Consider the following 20,667-nt stretch of genomic DNA (forward strand, 5'->3'; position numbering starts at 1 on the left):
CCTCCCAAAGTGCTAGGATTACAGGTATGAGCCACCACACCCGGCCCCACCTAACTTTTATACAATCACTTTTCCATCATTCACATCATTAACATCACTGTCGTGTGAGGACTAAGCAGACTGGTGTCAGAAGTGGGATTAAAGCAAAGGATGTCTTTAAGAATGTAGCTGCCCACTTTCAAGGTAGACACTAAATTATTCTGAGGTTTTATATGTAAGAGGAAATCCAAGGGGAGCCGAGTTTTCCTTTGACTCTCATTGAGCCAACTCTTGTAGAAGTCAGAGATTCCATAATGATTTAAATACAAACAGTATTTAATTAATGCACAAAGTTTGATTGATAGAGTATATAAACACAATGTTGCTTGAAACTGTTTTTAGATGATGGCTGCGTACATGTCATCTACCCAGGTAAAACACAGCTGAATATCTGGATAAAATCTAACACATCAGTGACTAAAACTATACATATCACAGTATCTACAGTTATCCATTATAAAGTAAACTACACTAAGTTGAAGCTAAGGCAATACAATTTAAGCATTAAAAACTAACTTTTCTACTTTTTTTTTTTTTTTTTTAAAGACAGAGTCTTACTTTATAGCCCAGGCTGGAGTACAGTGGCATGATCATGACTCGCTGCAGCCTTGACCGCCCAGGCTCAAGTGATCCTTTTATCTCAGCCTCCCAATCAACTAAACCACCACATCGGGCTAATTTTTAAATTTTTCGTAGAGATAAGGTCTCCCTATATTGTCCAGGCTGGTCTCAAGCGATCCTCCTGCCTTGGCCTCCCAAAGTGCTGGGAGAACAGGCTTGCCCCACTGTGCTTAGCCTAAGACTTCTTTTTTTTTTTTAGATAGAGTTTTGCTCTTGTTGCCTAGGCTGGAGTGCAATGGAGTGATCTCGGCTCACTATAACTTCCACTTCCTGGGTTCAAGCAATTCTGCTTCAGCCTCCTGAGTAGCTGGGATTACAGGCATGTGCCACGACACCCAGCTAATTTTGTATTTTTAGTAGAGATGGAGTTTTTTCATGTTGGTCAGGCTGGTCTCGAACTCCTGACCTCATGTGATCCACCCTCCTTGGCCTCTCAAAGTGCTGGGATTATAGGCGTGAGCCACTGCGCCCGGCCCAGACTTTTTTTTTTTTTTTAAGAGAGACATGACCATTTTAGCCTGAGCTAAGCAGGAGAGACTGGCAACAAGTCCAAAGTCTACTGAAGAAGGAAAAAATATGCTTTAGGTGACTCTGGGATTTTGACTTTTGGCCATAAGTTATGCAGCTTCTCAGGTAAGAAAAGAAGGGAGCAGTTGAACCTCTTTTCAATGATAGGTGAAAAATGCTTTAAGTAAAATAATGCTATAAAGATAATGTAGAAACAGAAAGTATTAAGTCTAACATTCTTTTATTCATCCCTGGATAGACAGCCAAAAGCTGTATGCCTCAGCAGTTGTTAATAAAGGACCTTGAAAAAAATACAGATGGCTGACTCAGGTGCATTGAGAAAACAATCCTTGAGCTAATTATTGTATCCTCTTCAAAACATAAAGGTTAAGTGAGTACTTATATGCCAATTTCTATAATAGTTTAATTCTTCTATTTATTCTGTATCTTGTCATTATAAAACTGGGTTTCTATAGAATGCAAGTTCCAACTGTATATAGCAAATAAAAATATCCATTATGACCAACCCCCATGTGGCCAGTTAAGTGAGGAAGAAATGAGGACATCCACCTATGTCAAACAGCAGGCATTTAAAAATAAATTACTAAGCATGGCCCCACAAGATGTAAATAGGAAGACTAATACCTGGTCAGCTCATATGAATTTCAGTAAAAGATCATAACCCATACTTAGAGATATTATTAGATACTACTACCTATCAATTATCAAAGAGAATGTTCCCTTGTGATCATGTAGTTACCACAGTATACAAAATTGAAGCTGCATGATAATTTGATAAGAACAAAAAATGTGGACATTGGCACTAAGTATTGCTGTAGTTGTGAGTTTCTAATTTCTGGCTTTCTCTTAATGGAATAATGAAAACCTCTGGAGATGAGTCCAATATGTTTAAAAACACATTGATTCATTCATTCACAACAGGGTCTTGCTCTGTTGCTCAGGCTGGAGTGCACCGGTGTGATCACAGCTCACCGCAGCCTTGAACTCCTGGCCTCAAGTGATCCTCTCATCTCAGCCTCCTGAGTAGCTGGGATTACAGGAGTGTGTTTTCATTCCCAGCTAATTTTTAAAATTTTTTTTGTAGAGATTGGGCTCCTTATGTTGCCCAGGCTCATCTAAACTCTTGCCAGCCTCAACTTCCTGGGTTTAAGTTATCCTCCCACCTCAGCCTTCCAAAGTGCTGGCATTACAGTTGTGAGCTACTACGCCTGGCCTTAAACATTATTTTTAAAGGATATATGGGAATAACAAAACATAATGTGAATACAAGACTACAATTTTTAAAAGCAACAAACCTCAGCATTAATGTATTTTGTAAGCTGATTGTTGTGGCATGCTCAGATGGTGGTATAAAAACTCACCAAAATTGTTTCATTTTACTTGGGTAAAGTTTTACATGTCTCTAATAAATTCTTGACATTGATTTGGTTGCATTTTTACTGGCATCTCTGATTTTTAAAAAGTTATACAGATATAATACTAGTTAATAAAAACATATGCAAAAGTAGTTACGAATGATAGTAATTACTGTTCCACAGTGAAATACCCTAAGGTTCTTTTCTGTGATAATCATCACTTTCCATTAGAAAGAACAATTAAAGGAGAATGAACAAGATTTTGTGTGTTCTCCAAATCTCCAACTGATATGTACTCATAGAGCCCAGATGCCACTCACAGGACAGGAATATCAAAGATAAGCATGGGACCCCTTAGCAAAAAGCAGACGATATCAAAGGCACATGGTGGTACCACAAAAATGACACGCACACCAACCCAAAGGTGGGTCTGCTAACGTGACAATCTAAACACGAAGCAATGCCAATACCAAACCATTAATGAAAATTTGTTGAGCCTACAAAAGGTTATGATATTCCTTCCAGAGACAAATAATATAAACTACACTCTTAAAAAGGAATATCTCCCAATAATAAATTAACTCATACTCAGTTTATCACCAAATATGCGGGCAGAGTGACAAATGATTTAAGAAATAAAATAGTAATTTGTTTAATTGATATATCTTTCCCTTGAGAATTCAAGGATCAGTTGGAGATGTAAAAAAATCTATTTTTTGAGCTGGGCATGGTGGCTCTCACCTGGAATCCTAGCACTGGTGAGGCCAAGGTGGTAAGACTGCTTGAGCCAAGGAGTTTGAGAATACCCTGGGAAACATAGTAAGATCACCCCGTCTCTAAAAAAATGATTTTCTGGTATGGTGGTGCACACCTGTAGTCCCAGTCCCAGGTTCTTGCGGGGCTGAAGTGGGAGAATTGCTTGAGCCCAGGAGGTTGAGGCTGCTCTGAGACAGGATCACACCACTGTACTACACACTGGGCAACAGAGCCAGACCCAGTCTCAAATACACACACACACACACACACACACACACACACACACACACACACACACACACATATATATTTTTTTCCTAAGTTGATATTATAAAACTCCAAATCTTAGGCCAGAGGACTAAATGACAAAAATGGAATTTGGACTGACCTGAAATGTGGGCCTCCTGGCAGATGTCTTTAAAAGTTGACCTTCCCTCCCACAAAGTGACAGCTTATGCATGTCTGTGGAGTAGCCAAGTCCTGAGCCAGTCTCTCGTCAACGGAGGAGCTCATGGGAGGGCAGGAGGATACAAATTTTCCCATGAGAATGACAAAATATAGGGGCATCACTGACATCCCAGTAGGAACCTGGGACACTTGGAGAGCTGTACTTTTAAGAGAGTATTATGTTACTTCCTACTTTTATTTTTCATTTCCATATGTGTATGTTTTGAAACAACAAACAAAACCTTTACATCCTGACTGCTGGCATCTTCCAACATTCATATTACCACCCAGCCATATAATACTCGCACATGGCTAGGGCAGGAATCGCTGACTGTCTAGTCCAGCTGAAGGCAATATGGTTTGGACCAGTGACCACTGCATGTTGTCTGGTTCTCCCTCCTCCAAAGTGGTGATTCAAAAAAATTGTCTTCATTCTGTCCTCTCTTTACCGCTATTTGGCAAGTTAGGGTGGTTAATATTCTCATTAGCCACAGGACCATGAGGGGTTTATCTGGACCTGGATGAGAAAATTTCACAGTACTCTGAGATCCTGAATGTGGCGACTGGCTGAGACTTTGAGCCGCCTCTTTTTGGAAAGGTGGCATAACTGCATTTCAAATTACATACAGGATAGTGGGGTTTCATGGTGGGTTTTTTTTTTTTTTTTTTTTTTGAGACAGATTATCACTCTGTCACCCAGGCTGGAGTGCAGAGGTGCCATCTTGACTCACTGCAACCTCTGCCTCCTGGGTTCAAGCGATTTGTGCCTCAGCCTCCTGACTAGCTGAGATTACAGGTGTGTGCCACCACACCAGGCTAATTTTTGTATTTTTAGGAGAGACAGGGTTTCACCATGTTTCCTAGGCTGGTCTTGAACTCCTGGCCTCATGTAATCTGCCTGCCTTGGCTTCCCAAATTCTGGGATTACAGGTGTGAGACACCGTGCCTGGCCTATATTTAGGATAGTTTTAAATGGGGCCATTTTAAGAGGCAATATAGGACAAGAAAAGGGTGAATTGTAGTAGACATTTTCTATTTTGGGTCTACCCAAATCACCTCTGGGGTAAGTGATTACATTGCTAGTCTATGGTGGCAGGTGACTACTTCCAAGGGAAGAGTCAAAGGCTTTTTCTCCCTAGCCCACAGTGATTGGTTCAAGGGTAGCCTGGGGCCCACCAGAGCCAATAGCACCTCAAAAGACATTTGTAGGGGGGACTTGTGAATCAGAGGCAATTCTTTCCTACTGATTTTGAACCAGAGACTATAAGTTCTGCAGCCATTTTTCTGTCTGAAGAACTGTAATAACCCAGAGGAACAGAACTGAGATATGAAGGAAAAAACCAGAATCCTGGCAGCAAGATTTGAGTTCTCTTAACAAGTGATACCTGAAGTTGCCCTACCCCTGCATACTTAGGTGTGTAAACCAGTAAGTTCCCTTTTGCTTAGGCCAGTTTGGGTTGGGTGACCCCCTTGAAAGCCCCTACGTTATAAATCAAAAAACAGTATGTAAGCTAGGTGTGACTTCAGTAATGTGAAAAGAAAATTCTTCATTTTGGCCGGGCGCGGTGGCTCAAGCCTGTAATCCCAGCACTTTGGGAGGCCGAGACAGGCGGATCACGAGGTCAGGAGATCGAGACCATCCTGGCTAACCCGGTGAAACCCCCTCTCTACTAAAAAAATACAAAAAACTAGCTGGGCGAGGTGGCGGGCGCCTGTAGTCCCAGCTACTCGGGAGGCTGAGGCAGGAGAATGGCGTGAACCCGGGAGGCGGAGCTTGCAGTGAGCTGAGATCCGGCCACTGCACTCCAGCCTGGGCCACAGAGCGAGACCCCGTCTCAAAAAAAAAAAAAAAAAAAGAAAGAAAGAAAAAAAAAGAAAGAAAATTCTTCATTTTACAGGCAACTCTAGTAATTTGGTACTGAGCAAACCTTAGGGATTTTACCACTTGATGAATTGGGGAAAACTGTTTTTACTGAAGTCTGAATACAGGATTTGGGCACCATCCCTCACGTTGAGATGATATAAGCATTTTGCATCTTAAATTGCTCTGAAAAACTATGCTTCCCCCTTTATTTTTTCTCCCCAAAAGGAACTTTCCTGACATTTTAAGTATCAATGAAATATCTTAAGTTTGTAGATGGATAAAAGATTACATTATAAGAAAACATGGCAAAAGAGGTGAGGTCAAAAGCTGAGAGCAAGAGGTGTGTCAGGTTGGGGCGTGGCACTTGAGAGGCAGGAAGGTTTGGAAGGGTTCCTCTAGACCAGAATTAGCGTCACGTCGGCTGGGGATGAAGGAGGGTGGCGTGGGGTAGCCCTGAGTGCCCAGATAAGGAGTGAAAGCATGGATTCCCAAAAATAAAAAAGACTTCATGAGTTTCCTCAGCCATGCACCACACGTGCCAGCTGAGCAGTAACACCCAAGGGTTCACCCAAGGTTGGGGACCAGCCAGATGAGTCTAGGTCACGAAGGCAGGGCATCCCGGTGTGCTAGAGGAAAGCTGGAGTAACTGGGCTACCCGCTGAACACCTCACGGACATTATATATCTGGTAGGGATAGCCCAGGATTCTTTTGAGACCAGTTGTAAATTTCTTCTCAGCTTCCTCATTTTTTGAAAGATTAGAACTAAAGATCATATGGCTTCTGAAGAATAAGAACTCACAATGTAATTAGCAATTGTACAAGGAAGCATGATCTGAAGTCTCACAGCTATTTTAAAGTCAAATAACTGAGTCTAATTAGAAGCAGTCCACAGCTATCTTAAAATTTAGGAATTAGGAATTCAGTTGCTTAAAAGGTAATTGATGCATAAAGCACAGCTGCCTTCAAGGCATTTTTCTCAGTACCACAGGTGCTACAGTCATCTCACAGTTTCTAATTGTTTTTAGGTGACAGGGGATTTACCAGAGGTAGAGCTGCCTGAAACACTGCTAAGAGACAAAACAGTGCTAAGGATCCTGCGTGGATTGGCTGTTCCAAGCTCACATCTCTTTCAGTCCTCGAGTACTTGTCTCCCATTAGTCTCATTGGTGCATGTCTTGAACCAAGTGTTTAGAAAAAGCACCCAGGTATATAGAGGTATTTGCAGGTATATACAGAAGGCATCATGATGGGAACACTAAGGAAAACCCCTGCCTCTCAAATCTTCAAGCAGGGCTTGAAGTAGCCAAAGAAAGCAGTGTCAGGGGCTGTTGGGCAACAGCCCTGAATATTCCTAGGGAGCAGCTGGCCACTGCTGCCTGGCTTCACGTGGTTCTGATGTCAACATTTTTCTGTCTCAGGCCCTCTGTCATTCCAGGATGCTGGAGTCCACGGGCCCTGTTTTATACCCTAGCTGAGGACTAAGATATGCTGTTTAACATCTTGTGCCACCCTCCCAATTCCTTCACTCACCCTGCTTTCTCTCAAATTTCCTGAATGCCCTGACTTGCTGGGCAATGTCCAGAAGCTGATCTACAGTCTGATCTCTGAGGTTCAAGCTCCCCTAAAATTACTGACCAGGACTGGTGCAATCTGCTTGTTCTTGGTTCTGATTATGATTTGTCCCCATGGAGGCTGCTAAGTTGGGCATCATTTAGTGCTCTTTACTAGCTGACCCTACCTGGCACGGCCCCACTCTGCTCCCAGCATGCTGTGCAGCTGGCAGTGTGTGCTCCAGTTACAGTTCCTTCTGGGAATTGAGGCTGTCAAGGCTTTTTAAGTTACCTAGGAAGTTGCTCTCCACAGAAAAGGCTTGATTATTCCTCCAGACCCTAGACTTATCTCAAAATTGTTTTCTTCGCTAAATCCTGGTGTGAACTTTTTGTTAATGCTAGTAAAGTACTGAACTGCCTACCCCTATCTCATAATATTATAAGGCTTTTTCCGTTTGTTAAAAAAAAGAGTCAATCCAGTGTATGCTACTATACAGCTTCCTATCTGATGTGGGTATAGCTTGATAATAAAATGGGGTAACTTGAAAATTCTGAATTTTAAAAAATTATTGGGGTCCACTCTATCATCAGTCCTCCTACCTTTCATTAAGTTGGGCAGTATGAGATTTTGACAGACTTGCCCAAAGAGGCAACAAGACAAGAGGATTAGGTGAGCCTTGGTTTGGGTTCGAAATCAGCTGCAGTGTTTGGAATTTGGGGCTTGGGTTAAATGATTATATTTTGGTGGCTAGCAAGAATCTCAGCATGATGTATGATTGAGTTACAGAAATCAGCCAGAAACACCCTTGGGATAATGGCCATGTCAACTCATTTCATAATGGTATGTGAAACTAGAAATGAAATTAGAAAGACTGGGTAGTTTTTTTCCAAAGGAATGTATAATTCAGGTCATTTTTTTTAGAGTGGATTATTTAAGTGGGAGGCCTATTCATGCACTTCTATGCATATGGTTCTTTTTTCCCCTTGATTCTTAGAATTAGGACTTGGAAAATTATTTTCTGTTTGTGGCCACTTTAAAACCATGTTGCAAACAAAATGAACTATAAAGACCACTGCAGAAAAATCTCTAATTTTTTCTTAAAAGAGAGCTCTGAATCTTTGTAACATCTAACAAAGACACTAGAGAAAAATTAGGGCTTTTTTGCATTAGGTTCAATCTTCTTGCCAGTAGCACACCCACCATTTACCAAGTTTATTTTAACATCTGGCACTGAATTTAAGGAGGAGGAGCAGAAGGAGGTTACATTTCTTTGTATCTAAAACCCCACATAATAGTAAGAAGTGATAGGTCAGACTTACTGGTTATTGTTAGGCAGAAAGCCATACTAAATGCAAACTACTTGAATCTCATAAATTACATATTGTGGGACTAGTGTATTGCGAACATTGAGCCTACCTCAATGTGAACAGCCAACAGAATTCTTTTTTTTTTTTTTTTTTTTTTGAGACAGAGTCTCGCTATGTCGCCCAGGCTGGAGTGCAGTGGCCGGATCTCAGTTCACTGCAAGCTCGGCCTCCCGGGTTTATGCCATTCTCCTGCCTCAGCCTCCCGAGTAGCTGGGACTACAGGTGCCCGCCACCTCGCCTGGCTAGTTTTTTGTATTTTTTAGTAGAGACGGGGTTTCACCGGGTTAGCCAGGATGGTCTCGATCTGCTGACCTCGTGATCCGCCCGTCTCGGCCTCCCAAAGTGCTGGGATTACAGGCTTGAGCCACCGCGCCCGGCCCAGAATTCTTAAAACATCTTTGGGATCCATGCAATTCTCTTTAGTTATTAGAGTTTTTATTCAATATCCTCTCTTAGCATGAATATGATACATTAAGTAATATAGTAATTCTGAGCTTTTCTTTTTAGAAATGCTAAAGTGTTTAACAATTCTTATCAATACTTAAAATAGCACATTGAAAAGCCCTAAAATAATAACAGAAAACACACTTTCTACATAGAGGATCCAAGGCAACAAAATCAAATGGGATAGGCTGGAACTGCCAAACCCACCTAGACAAATGTGGGCAAATGAAGACACAGTAAGAGAAGATACACCAAGTGAACGGAGTATAAGGCACAGCTTCTGGTTAGAATGGAAGATGGTTTTTCACAACTCCACAACTATTCCTCCATGACCTCAGAAGCCTGTCCTCCCTCCTACCTTGCTGGTCAGCAGGCTTTCCTATCAGCTGCCATAGTCAGGACTGTTTTTGGAATACCCTAGCATTTTTTCTGGGCATGGAGAAGCCTAGCCCAGCCAAATTTCATGTCTATTCAAGTCACATTCCAGAACCAACTTCCACAAAGTATAAACCACCCTTTGTCACATACTGTGAAGTTGTGCATTTTTTTTTCCCAGCTTAAGCCTGTGTACAGGTGAAGACCCTGTGCAGATTTATAAAAGACTGACTCAAGCAGCAACTTTGAGGGCAAAGAAAATGCACTCTGGTTTACACAAGTTTCTTGTCATCAGATATAAAAGCAAGCAAACCTGGCAACACCATACCTTTCTTCCATGGAAACTTCCTTCAGCTGCTGGTGTGGCTTGGTGCCTTCCATTTCCCTGATGCTCACAGCATAGATCTTGGTGGTGTAGTCAATGGCCTTTTCTCGAGCAACATCGCTGTCATAGCCTCAAACAACAAAAAGAGATTGGGGAACCAGTTGGTTTGCAGTGGCCCAGGAAGGGAGGGGGTGGGAGGTACAGTCGGCACAGGAGGCGCGTGGCAGGTGGGGGCTCACCTCCATCCTCTTCCACGTCGGTGTCCGACTCCTCGCTGTCCACCAGCTTGCTCTCCTGGGTCCCCACAAACTCCCTGGTCCAGATCATCAGGGCTGTGTCGGCGCCGCCCACTGTGAGCAGCACAGAGTCATTGTGCAGCCACCTCACGTTGGCGACGTGTGCACTGTGCCCCACATACTTCTTGAATCTTGCATGCTGTCCCTGTAAAGCCCGAAATTGGTGATTACCCCAGCCACTGTCTCATTATTTCTTTCTCTGGGCTCATTTATCCATATTAATTTCTACTGGCTTCTACTGGATACAAAGGAAACAGTTCAACAGCAATTTCCCTACATTTCAATTAGAATGTAAGCTCCATGTGGGCAGGCACTAGGTCTCTTTTTTTTCTTCAAACAGTACCCAGCTCACAATAGGTCCTCAATATATATTTTTTGAGGGAATGAATGAAACGTTAGACTACAGAACCTATTTTCTGGGAATCTGTGGACATATAAAAAGCTTGTTCTGGTTCTCTCAAATGTCAAATGTGCCGTCTCCACAGGTCTTTAGTGTAAACTCCTTACTGTGAGTCTGGCTGACATCTGAGATCAAAAGTGTCTTCACAGCCATCCCCTACAGTGACTTTTGTACCATAGTCGAGGCAGTGGCAGAAGAGCAAAGGATCTCTTATAAACCTGGGGCCCCAAGTAAGATGTAAAATGAACTAACAGTTTCTGCCACAGACGCTAGAAAGCATTTTTAACAGAAACACTCCAACACTGATTTAAAGATAAAGCTCCTTTTCAACAAACGTAGCCAAATACATAAAACCCAATTTATCAGTAACGACTAAAAGCTTTTTGACTGGTGTGCCCAGGCCACCCCACCTTTATCCCCAGTTGAGGGCAGAGGGCAGAGGGTGGAGGGTGGAATGTGAGTCAGCTGCTCACGCCAGGGCAGTCCTGACAAGTGGTGCAAAATCAAAGCTGGCACCAGAAAGAGTTTCCATATTCAGCTCATGAGCCACAGCCTGGCAAAAACAGCTGCAGCGGGAGCCATTTAAAGAGGTGGAGTTTTTCCATCCTCTCAGCGACTCCGAGGGAATACCTTACACAATCTGGAAAGCCACACGCACTCTCTGAGGTCATGAGAGCCACCAGTATCCTAGCTGAAAATTTTATTAATTTACAAGTGGCTCCCAGAGGAGTTTGGACTGGCATGCTGGAGAATCTGAAACCAGCATAGACACACGGCAGCGAACAGGTGCAGGAGCGTTTGTGACTTTGTAATACTCCCGGTCAAGATCTCCCTGTATTTGGCCAACCCCTAGCTGACAGCAGAGTGGAACTGCCAACTCCTCAGTAGAGTACTGAACCTAGAAAGATTCCTGAAGCAAACAGGCAGGTCTATTTCCAGGAGGCCCTCCAGAGTCATTAGTTTGCTAGCATAGGCAGAACAAAAGAATTTCCAAGAAAAACCTGTTTGAACATGTGAGATCCAGAAGGCATGGAAACAGAGGACAGTCACAGCAGCTGCAGCCATGTGCCCTGCTGGTCTTCTAGCTGGAAGCAGGAGCACATCCAGTTTATATACCACAAATGCAAGCTATTTCTTTACAGAAGTAAAAGAGCATGAGAAATGTCTCTCTACACCCTTAACTTATAAGAGGGACACAGGGTTTCCAGATGGGAAGAAAAAATGCAAAAAAGAAAGGTTCAGGGAAAAACAGACTCTAAGGGATGAGATTCAGGTTGCAGAGGGGAAAAAAGGGACATAGAGGAAGAGAAAGAGAGGAAAAAATTCAGGGCCAATGAAGAGATTTAACAAGGCAGAGATTCTCCCAGCAGTGGGTGATTCAAGATTCTCAGAATAGGAAACGAGATCACTGCTCCATGCAACAATAAAGGGAATTGACACTGGGTAGAAGGTTCTGTGAAACCAGCTGCTGTTTCAGGAGAGACACTGGCAGCGATGTTTACTGGTTCCCGGCAGGGCCTATGGAGAAAACATCCTCAAGACCTGGCACAGCCAGTGGGATGAATGACCCCTCTGGGTCTTCAAGCCGAATCTGCATTTGTTACCCCCATCAGAACTTGCTGCTTCCCCACGACTCTCTTATTCATCGAGTGATGAAATAATGGATGATAGCACCAGAAAAACCTGGAATATGGGCGGGTGCAGTGGTTCATGCCTGTAATCCCAGCACTTTGGGAGGTTGAGGCGGGCAGATCACTTGAGGTCAGGAGTTCAAGACCAGCCTGGCCAACATGGTGAAACCCCAACTTTACTAAAAATACAAAAATTAGCTGGGCAGGGTGGTGGATGCCTGTAATCCCAGCTACTCGGGAGGCTGAGGCAGGAGAATCGCTTGAACCTGAGTGGCAGAGGTTGCAGTCAGTTAAGATCACACCACTGCACTCCAGCCTGGGCAACAGCAAGACTCTGTCTTAAATAAAAAAAAAAACCTGGAATATGTCTCCAGAGTAGTGGTTGCCAATCCCTTGTAGGGAGGAAATTTCTGAGAATCTCATGAAAGCTGGGCACTCACCCCCTACATTCACATTTCAGTTTCCCTATCTGTAAAATTTTCCATGCAAAGTTTCTCCCTGAAAAATCATTCTCCAGAGCTTTTGACATTCTGAGCAGGAAACTTAAGGACTTGAGGGCATGGAGGGTTTTAAAAATGCAAATGACATACTGGTGTTTTCCTCTCTCCGTTTAGCAGAAGGGTCTAGGTTTGGAAGGGAAGGGAGGCTATGGGAAGCAATCAGCAGGCCATACAGATCGAGTCAAAAAACAGAATTTGGTTTTCTGATGCATGGTTTAAGATACTACAAAAATGGGTCGTGCTCTTGTTAAGGCTCTGACAAAGGTTAGAGTCTGTCTCATGGAGGCTGGGACAAGATGGTTGTCAGGGCACTAACGATCTAATTGAGAAGGCTTTAACCTATAAAACTGAATATTAATAAAGATACACATCTGGCATGGAAAGAAAAATGCCTGGAAGAAATACCCACTCATGGGAAAGTAGAATGAGAAAAAGAGCCAAGATAATGACATGATTTTAGCTCCTAACAAATGGAACTTGAATTTTGGACACAGAGCTGTGTGGTGGTAATAAGATCTCACAGGTATCACCAAGACTGATGACATAGAACTCAATGCGAGAATATAGCAATGGCATGGTACATTAGTCTGCTTGGGTAGCCATAACAAAATGCCCTAGGCTGGGTAGCTAAACAGCAGAAATTTATTTCTCACAGTTTTAGAAGCTGGGCAAGATTAAGGTGCTGGCCAATTTGGTTCCTCGCGAGGGCTCTCTTCCTGGCTTGTAGATAGCTGCCTTCTCACTGTGTGCTCACATGGAGAGAGTGCAGTGTGTGTGTGGAGACAGAAAGCTAGCTCTCTGGCATCTCTTCTATAAGGACACTGATTCTCTCAGATTAGGGCCCCTCCCTTATAAACTCATTTAATCTTAGTTACTTCCCTAAATGTCCTATCTCCAAATACAGTCCCATTGGGAGTTCGGACTTTCACACAGATTTGGGAAGACAACCATTCAGTTCACAACAGATAATGAACTTTGTTCAACAGAGTGAGAGCAGTTGGACAAGTGTGACTATACAGCTGGAAATATTCATTGGCAAGAGATTCATGTATTTCGGAAGGAAAGTGTGCTAGAAAAATCAGATTTTTTTTTTTTTTTTAAAGAAGAGGCCAGATGCAGTCGCTCATGCCTATAATCTCAGCACTTTGGGAGGCCAAGGCAGGTGGATCACCTGAGGTCAGGAGTTCGAGACCAGCCTGGTCAACATGGTGAAACCCCATCTCTACTAAAAATATAAAAAATTAGCCAGCTTTAGTGGCAGGCACCTGTGATCCCAGCTATTCAGGAGGTTGAAGCAGGAGAACCACTTGAATCCAGGAAGCAGTGGTTGCAGTGAGCTGAGATTACGCCATTGCACTGCAGCCTGGGCAACAAGAGCAAAAACTCCATCTTCAAAAATAAGTAAATAAGTAATTCTTTTTTAAAAAAGAGGAAGACAAGTGATTCTATCAAAATAATTCGTATTTGGCTAGTAGTCTTTTTAAGCTATGAACCTATTTCTTCAATCAAATCTGACATAGAACTTAAGAATGAAAAGATAATTTAAAATAATGGACAAAAGATTTGTTCAGATACTTCCCAAACAGCAAATAGACGAGAAAGTGCTCAGCATCCTTAGTCATCAGAGAAATGTAAACTGAAAACACAACTGGATACCATTATCTACTCCCCAGGACAGCTGAATTTTATGCATCTGACAATACCGAGTATCGGCAACTGGAACTCTTACATTTCTGGTGGGAATACAAAATGATACCACTTTGGAAAAAGGTCTGGCAATTTCTTAAAATGTTATGTATTTTCCCCATGACTCAGAAATTCCACTCCTATGTATTTACCTAAGAGAAAGAAAGCATATGTCTACAAAGACTTGTCTAAAAATGTTCATAGCAGCTTTACTATAACCCAAAACTGGAAAAGTATGTTCATCATAGGAATATGGATGAACAAACTGTTATATCCATACAATGGAATTCTACTCAGCTATGAAAATGAATGAACTATTATGCAACATGGATGAATCTCAGAAACATCTCTGAGTGAAAGACGCTAGATAAAAAGCAGTACCTATTTCATTTATATGAAATTCTTAAACAGGTACAATTTATGGTGAAAAACACTGAAACAGTTGTTTGACCTGAGGAGGGAGGGGGCATGGGGACTGGCCCAGAAGGAGTATGAGGAAGCAGCCTGGGGTGGCAATGGCCTATGTATCTTCATAAGAGATGGTTATACAGGTATATGAGCTTTTGGTCAAAGCTCATCAAATGGAACACTGAACATTTATGTATTTCAACTGTATGTAAATTTTACTTAAAAAATATCATAAGCAAATCTTGAACTCTAGATAATAATGTGCATGATGTAACATTTAGGGGTAAGAAATCTTGATATCTAAAATGTACTTTTTCCTCCCAGCTTTACTGAGGTATAATTAACAAAGATTTTATATATTCAAGGTGTACAACAGAATTTGATATATGCATACATTGTGAAATAACTACCATAATCAAGCTAATTAATGCATTAATCATGACATAGTTACCACTGTGTGTGTGTGTGTATATTTGGTAAGGACACTTAGGATCCACTCTATTAGCAAATTTAAAGTAAATAATACAGTATAATTAAATATAGTCACCATGCTGTATGTCAGATTCCCAGAACTTATTTATCTTAAAAGTTTATACCCTTTGCCCGGATGTGGCGGCTCACGCCTGTAATCCCAGCATTTTGGGAGGCCGAGGCAGGCGGACCACCTGAGGTTGGGAGTTCAAGACCAGCCTGATCAACATGGAGAAATCCCATCTCTACTAAAATTACAAAATTAGCCAGGCGTGGTAGCACATGCCTGTAATCCCAGCTACTTGGGAGGCTGAGGCAAGAGAATCAGTTGCACTCAGGAGGCAGAGGTTATGGTGAGCCCAGATTGTGCCATTGCACTCCAGTCTGGGCAACAAGAGCAAAACTCCATCTCAAAAAAATAAAATAAAAAAGTTTATACCCTTTGACCAACATCTCCCCATTTCCCCCCACTCTCCAGTCCTTGGCCACCACCCTTCTACTCTCTACTTCTACGAGTTCAACTTTTTCAACTTCCACATATATGTGAGATCACAAAGTATTTGTCTTTCTGTGCCTGGCTCACCTCACTTACCATGTCCTTCAGGTTCATCTACACTATTGCAAATGACAGGATTTCCTTCTTTTTTATGGGTGAATAATATACCACCATATATATGTGTGTATACACACACACAAACACACAAATACTTTCCTTATCCATTCATTTGTTGGTGGATACTTCAGTTGTTTCCATATCTTGGCTATTGTGAATAATGCTGTAATGAACATGGTGGTGTAGATATCTCTTCAAGATACTGATTTCATTTCCTTTGGATATATACCCAGAAGTGGGATTACTGAATCACATATTAAATTTTTTGAGAAACATTCATATTGTTTTCCACAATGACTATACCAATTTGTACACTGTTGGTGGGCATAACAGTATACAAGAGTTCCCTTTCTTTACACCCTCACCAACACTTGTTCTTTTTTAAATAGACATCCTAATAGGCATGAGGTGATATCTGTGATTTTGATTTACATTTTCCTAATAAGTGATGTTGAACATCTTTTCATATACCTGTTGGCCATTTCTATGTCATCTTTGGAGAAATGTCTATTCAAGTAATTTGCCTGTTTTAAAATCATGGCTTTTGCTATTGAGTTGTCAAGTTCATTATATATTTTGTATATTAACCCTTTATCAGACACAGGGTTTTACAATTATTTTTCCCATTCCAAAGGCTGCCTTTTCATTTTGTTGATTATTTCATTTGCTATGCAAAGTTTTTTAGTTTGATATAGTCTCAGTTGCTTTTGTTTTTACCTGTGCTTTGGCTGTTATATCCAAGAAATCACTGCCAAGACCAATGTCAAAAAACTCTTTATATTTTCTTCTAGGAGTTTTATGTTTTCAGGTCTTACATTTAAGTCTTTAATCCATTTTAATTTTTCTAAATGGTGTGAGATAAAGATCCAATTTCATTCTTTTGAATGCAGATATCTAGTTTCCCTGACACCACTTATTGAAGAGACTGTCTTCTCCTTATTGTGTACCTTTGGTATCCTTGTCAAAGATTGACTATATAACATGCATGGATCTATTTCTGGCATCTTTATTCTGTTTCACTGGTCTATGTGTCTGTTTTTATGTCAGTACCATACTGTTTTGATTACTATAGTTTTGTAATATAGTTTGAAATCTGTATTTCAAAGTGTGACACTTCCAGTTTTATTCTTTCTTGGGACTGCTTTGGCTATGTAGGTCTTCTGTGGTTACATATAAATTTTAAGGATGTTTTTCCAATTTTTGTGAAAAAAATGCCTTTGGAATTTTGATAAGGATTACATTGAATCTGTAGATTATTTTTTGGGTAGTGTGAACATTTTAACAATATTAGTTCTTCCACTCCATGAACACAGGATCTCTTTCCATTTATTTGTGTCTTCTTCAATTTATTTCATGAGCGTCTTACAGTTTTCAGTATACAGTTCTTTTGCCTCCTTGGCTAAATTTATTCCTAAACATTTTATTCGTCTTGATGGCACAGTTTTTTAAAGATAGTCTAAGTATATAAAAATGTAATTGAATAGTGTATGTTAGCTTTGTATTCTACAATTTCACCGACTTTATTAATTCTAACAGTTTTCTTGAGGGGGAGTCTTTAGGGTTTTCTATATATAAGATCATGTTGTATATAGAGATAATTTTACCTTTCTTTCTTTCTGATCTGGATGCCTTTTCTCTCTTTTTCTTGCCTAATTTCTCTGGCAAGGACTTCCTTGACTTGTTCCTGATCTTAAAGGAAAAGCTTTTGGCTTTTCATCATTGAGTATGTTAGTTGTGGGTTCTTCATTTATGGCTTTTACGAAAGTTCCTTCCTTCTATATCTAATTTGAGTGTTTTTAATCATGAGAGGATGTTGAGTTTTGTCCATCCTTTTCCCACATCCACTGAGATGATAAAATGATTTTTATCCTTTATTCTGTTTATGTGGTATATCACATTTACTGACTTGCATATGTTGAACCATCCTTGCATCCCAGGGACAAATTCCACTTGATCATGGCCTATGATCTTTTTAACGTGCTGTTGAATCTGGTTTGTAGTATTTTGTTTTAGATTTTTGCACCTATATTCATCAGGCATATTGGCCTGTAGTTTTCTTGTAATGTCTTTATCTGGTTTTGGTCTCAAGGTTCTTCTGGCCTTATAAGATGAGTTTAGAAGTGTTCCTTCCTCTTCAATTTTTTTTTTTTTTTGAAAGAGTTTAAAAAGGACTGGCAATATTTTTTTCTTTAAATATTTAGGAGAATTCACACATGAAGCCACACGGTCTTGGGCTTTTCTGGGAGGTTCTTGATTACAGATTCAATCTCCTTGCACATTATTGATCTGTTCAGATTTTCTATTTCTTTGCAATTCAGTCTTGGTAGGTTGTATATTTCTAGAAATGTATCATTTCTTCTAGGTTATCCAATTTGTTGGCATGTCATTGCTCAAAGTAGTCTCTTATGATCCTTTGTATTTCTACAGTATCGGTTATAATGTCTCTTTCATTTATAGTTTTGAGTCTCTTTTTGGCTAGTCTCGCTAAAGGTTTGTCAATTTTATCTTTTCAAAAAAAAAAAAAACTCAACTCTTAGTTTTGTTGGTCTTTTCTATTCTCTTTATGGTCCCTATTTATTCCTGTTCTAATCTTTATTATTTCCTTCCTTCTGCTAACAGTAAGCTTAGCTTGGTCTTTTCCCAGTTTTTTTGAAGTGTAAAGTTAGGTCATTTGAGGTTTTTATTTTTCTTTCTTAATTCTACAGTTTACTTTAAATTACAGAATTTAGGCTGTGGGTTTCTGTGAGTTCACTATATTATTCTCTTGCCTTATGTGTATGCTTGAAAATCTTCACAGTAAAATCTTAGGAAAAAAGCATACACAGAAGCTGAATGTGCAAAATACAAAACAGTGTAACTCTGTTGAAACAGGAATAGGATTCCAGAGCTTTTGCACAGGTTCCTTCCTGGCCACTTGAGATATACCTCCCTGGAACTCTGGTCTGAGGAACACAACTTGAAATGATGGTGATATATAGACAAGCCACCTTGTCAGGCAGGGAAAGTACTAGCAAGGTGCAATAGTACTGTGGGGGTTTTAGTTATCTAAACAGATACTCCAAAACCTCGGTCTACTAAAACCAGGGTATCACTAACTTTTTGCCTTGTACTGCTAGCAATTTCATTTATACGTAGAAATAGCAAGGAAAATGGCTACTTAGAACTAAATTCTGATTAAATAAGAAGGGCTGGTAAGTGACAGATCATTGGCAGAAGGGTGGCAGGTGGCTTTGGGATGGGCAATGAAGGTAACACTGGACATAATCAGATGTGTATTTTAGAAAGGGCTGACGATAATCTAATCAGATATTAACAAAGGAAGAAGAGAGGAAAAGCGTCCAAAGTAACCAAAGTGGCCATAGAGGTAACTGATATGTTCAGGTTAAAATGTACAAATGACAGGAGGAGCAAACAATTGAGGATGAATACAAAAGCCTCGCACAGACTTTTAAGTGTAGTTTCTGGAATGAAGACAAAAAATAAGACTTTTGAAAAGGATGTGAAAGATATATTTAGGGATAGAAGCAAAATAGAGAAAAGTTAGGAACACTTCTTAATCAGATGGCTTCACATGAACTGAAAGTCAATTTCTCATTTCCTCCGTCAAAGAGAATGTTCTTCAAACCGCGAAGGAGAAAACAACTCAGTTACGTGAGTACAGGTACCTTCAAATGTGACCACAAAAACAATACAGTAATAGCTGAAAAGTTTAGAAATCAGGAGAGGTGGCATCAAACATAAAGTGGTTCTTGTATCCCAATTGGAAAACAAATAGGTTCTGGCAAATATTGATTCATGAGGTGATGTAATCCCTTGAAAATTCTAGGATGAAATATTACACAGGAGTTCAATAAGCATTTGGAAAAAGAAGTAGTGATAACCAGACAGTAACAGGTACACTGTGAACTAACCTCACATATTTTATAGGTTGACTTATTAGGAGAGATTAAGGATGACAGAGACCAAATCCACTTGTCTTTAGGCAAGACATTAGCCAAGTATTTAATGATGTCTTCTTGGACTAGGATAAACGGCTGTACAGGGAGGTAAATTTAAATATTTGTTACTGATTAAAGAACTGTTACAATGTGTAGATTAACAAACAGAATGTCAGCTGGGTGTGGTGGCTCATGCTTGTAATTCCAATATTTTGGGAGGCCCAGGTGGGAGGATTTTTTGAGTCCAGGAGTTTGGGACCAGCCTGGGCAATACAGTGAGACCCCATCTCTACAAAAAGTAAAAAAAATAGTTGGGCATGGTGGTATGCACATAATCCCAGCTACTGGGGAGGCTGAGGTGGATTGATCGCTTGAGTCTAGAAGGTAGAGGCTGCAGTGAACAGTGATTGTGCCATTGCACTCCAGCTTGGGAAACAGAGCAAAACCCTGTCATTCATTCACTCTTTAGTTAAAATAAATAAATAAATGGAATGTAAAATTGAATTGACGGGGAGGTTCCCGGAGTTGACGTTTGATTGTTCCAGTCTCTCTTTTTTCCTATGATTTAGAACTCAGGATTGTGAAAGCAGAGGATGACATGATGCTGCAAGGGAGAGAAAATGCTTTGACAAGGTATTCAAAGATACAGATAGGACGGAACACTTAGAAGAAATAAATAAAAATTTTTGGGTATGAATGTAAAGTTCTGTATTCAGATCTTAGAACATCAATTGTGTAAGTATAGGCTGGGGGATAATCTGAACATTTTTGAGACTGACGTCTATGAATTCAGTTTTTGTAGTGTGGCAGGCAAAAGGGCCAACGTCATTTTTGTTTGATTTAATATAAATGTAAACATCAAAACCAAGAAGGTAGCAGTCCCACTGTGCTCTGACCTGATCAGATTACAACTGAAACATTGAATACAGTTCTAGATTAGACAGTTGAAGGAAGAATTGATAAACTGCAGTGTGCTTAAAGGGAGGGGACAGCTGTAAGCCATGGAATATGGGAAATGGCTGAAGGAACTAGAAATGTTAGGCTGGAAAAA

General features: G+C 40.6%; 1 protein-coding gene across 1 annotated transcript in view; it reads right to left on the reverse strand.

The window, feature by feature from the left end:
- EML6 (EMAP like 6) overlaps positions 1-20,667 on the reverse strand; it is a 125,034-nt gene that overhangs the window by 35,069 nt on the left and 69,298 nt on the right. Inside the window, exons 18-19 of the mRNA XM_077959564.1 lie at positions 9,913-10,114; positions 9,677-9,803 (exon numbers count right to left, since the gene is read on the reverse strand). Of these exons, the coding sequence (XP_077815690.1) occupies positions 9,677-9,803; positions 9,913-10,114 (329 nt within the window). The remainder of the gene's footprint in view (positions 1-9,676; positions 9,804-9,912; positions 10,115-20,667) is intronic.

Source organism: Macaca mulatta, chromosome 13, assembly GCF_049350105.2.
Source record: "Macaca mulatta isolate MMU2019108-1 chromosome 13, T2T-MMU8v2.0, whole genome shotgun sequence".
Taxonomy (NCBI): Eukaryota; Metazoa; Chordata; class Mammalia; order Primates; family Cercopithecidae; genus Macaca; species Macaca mulatta.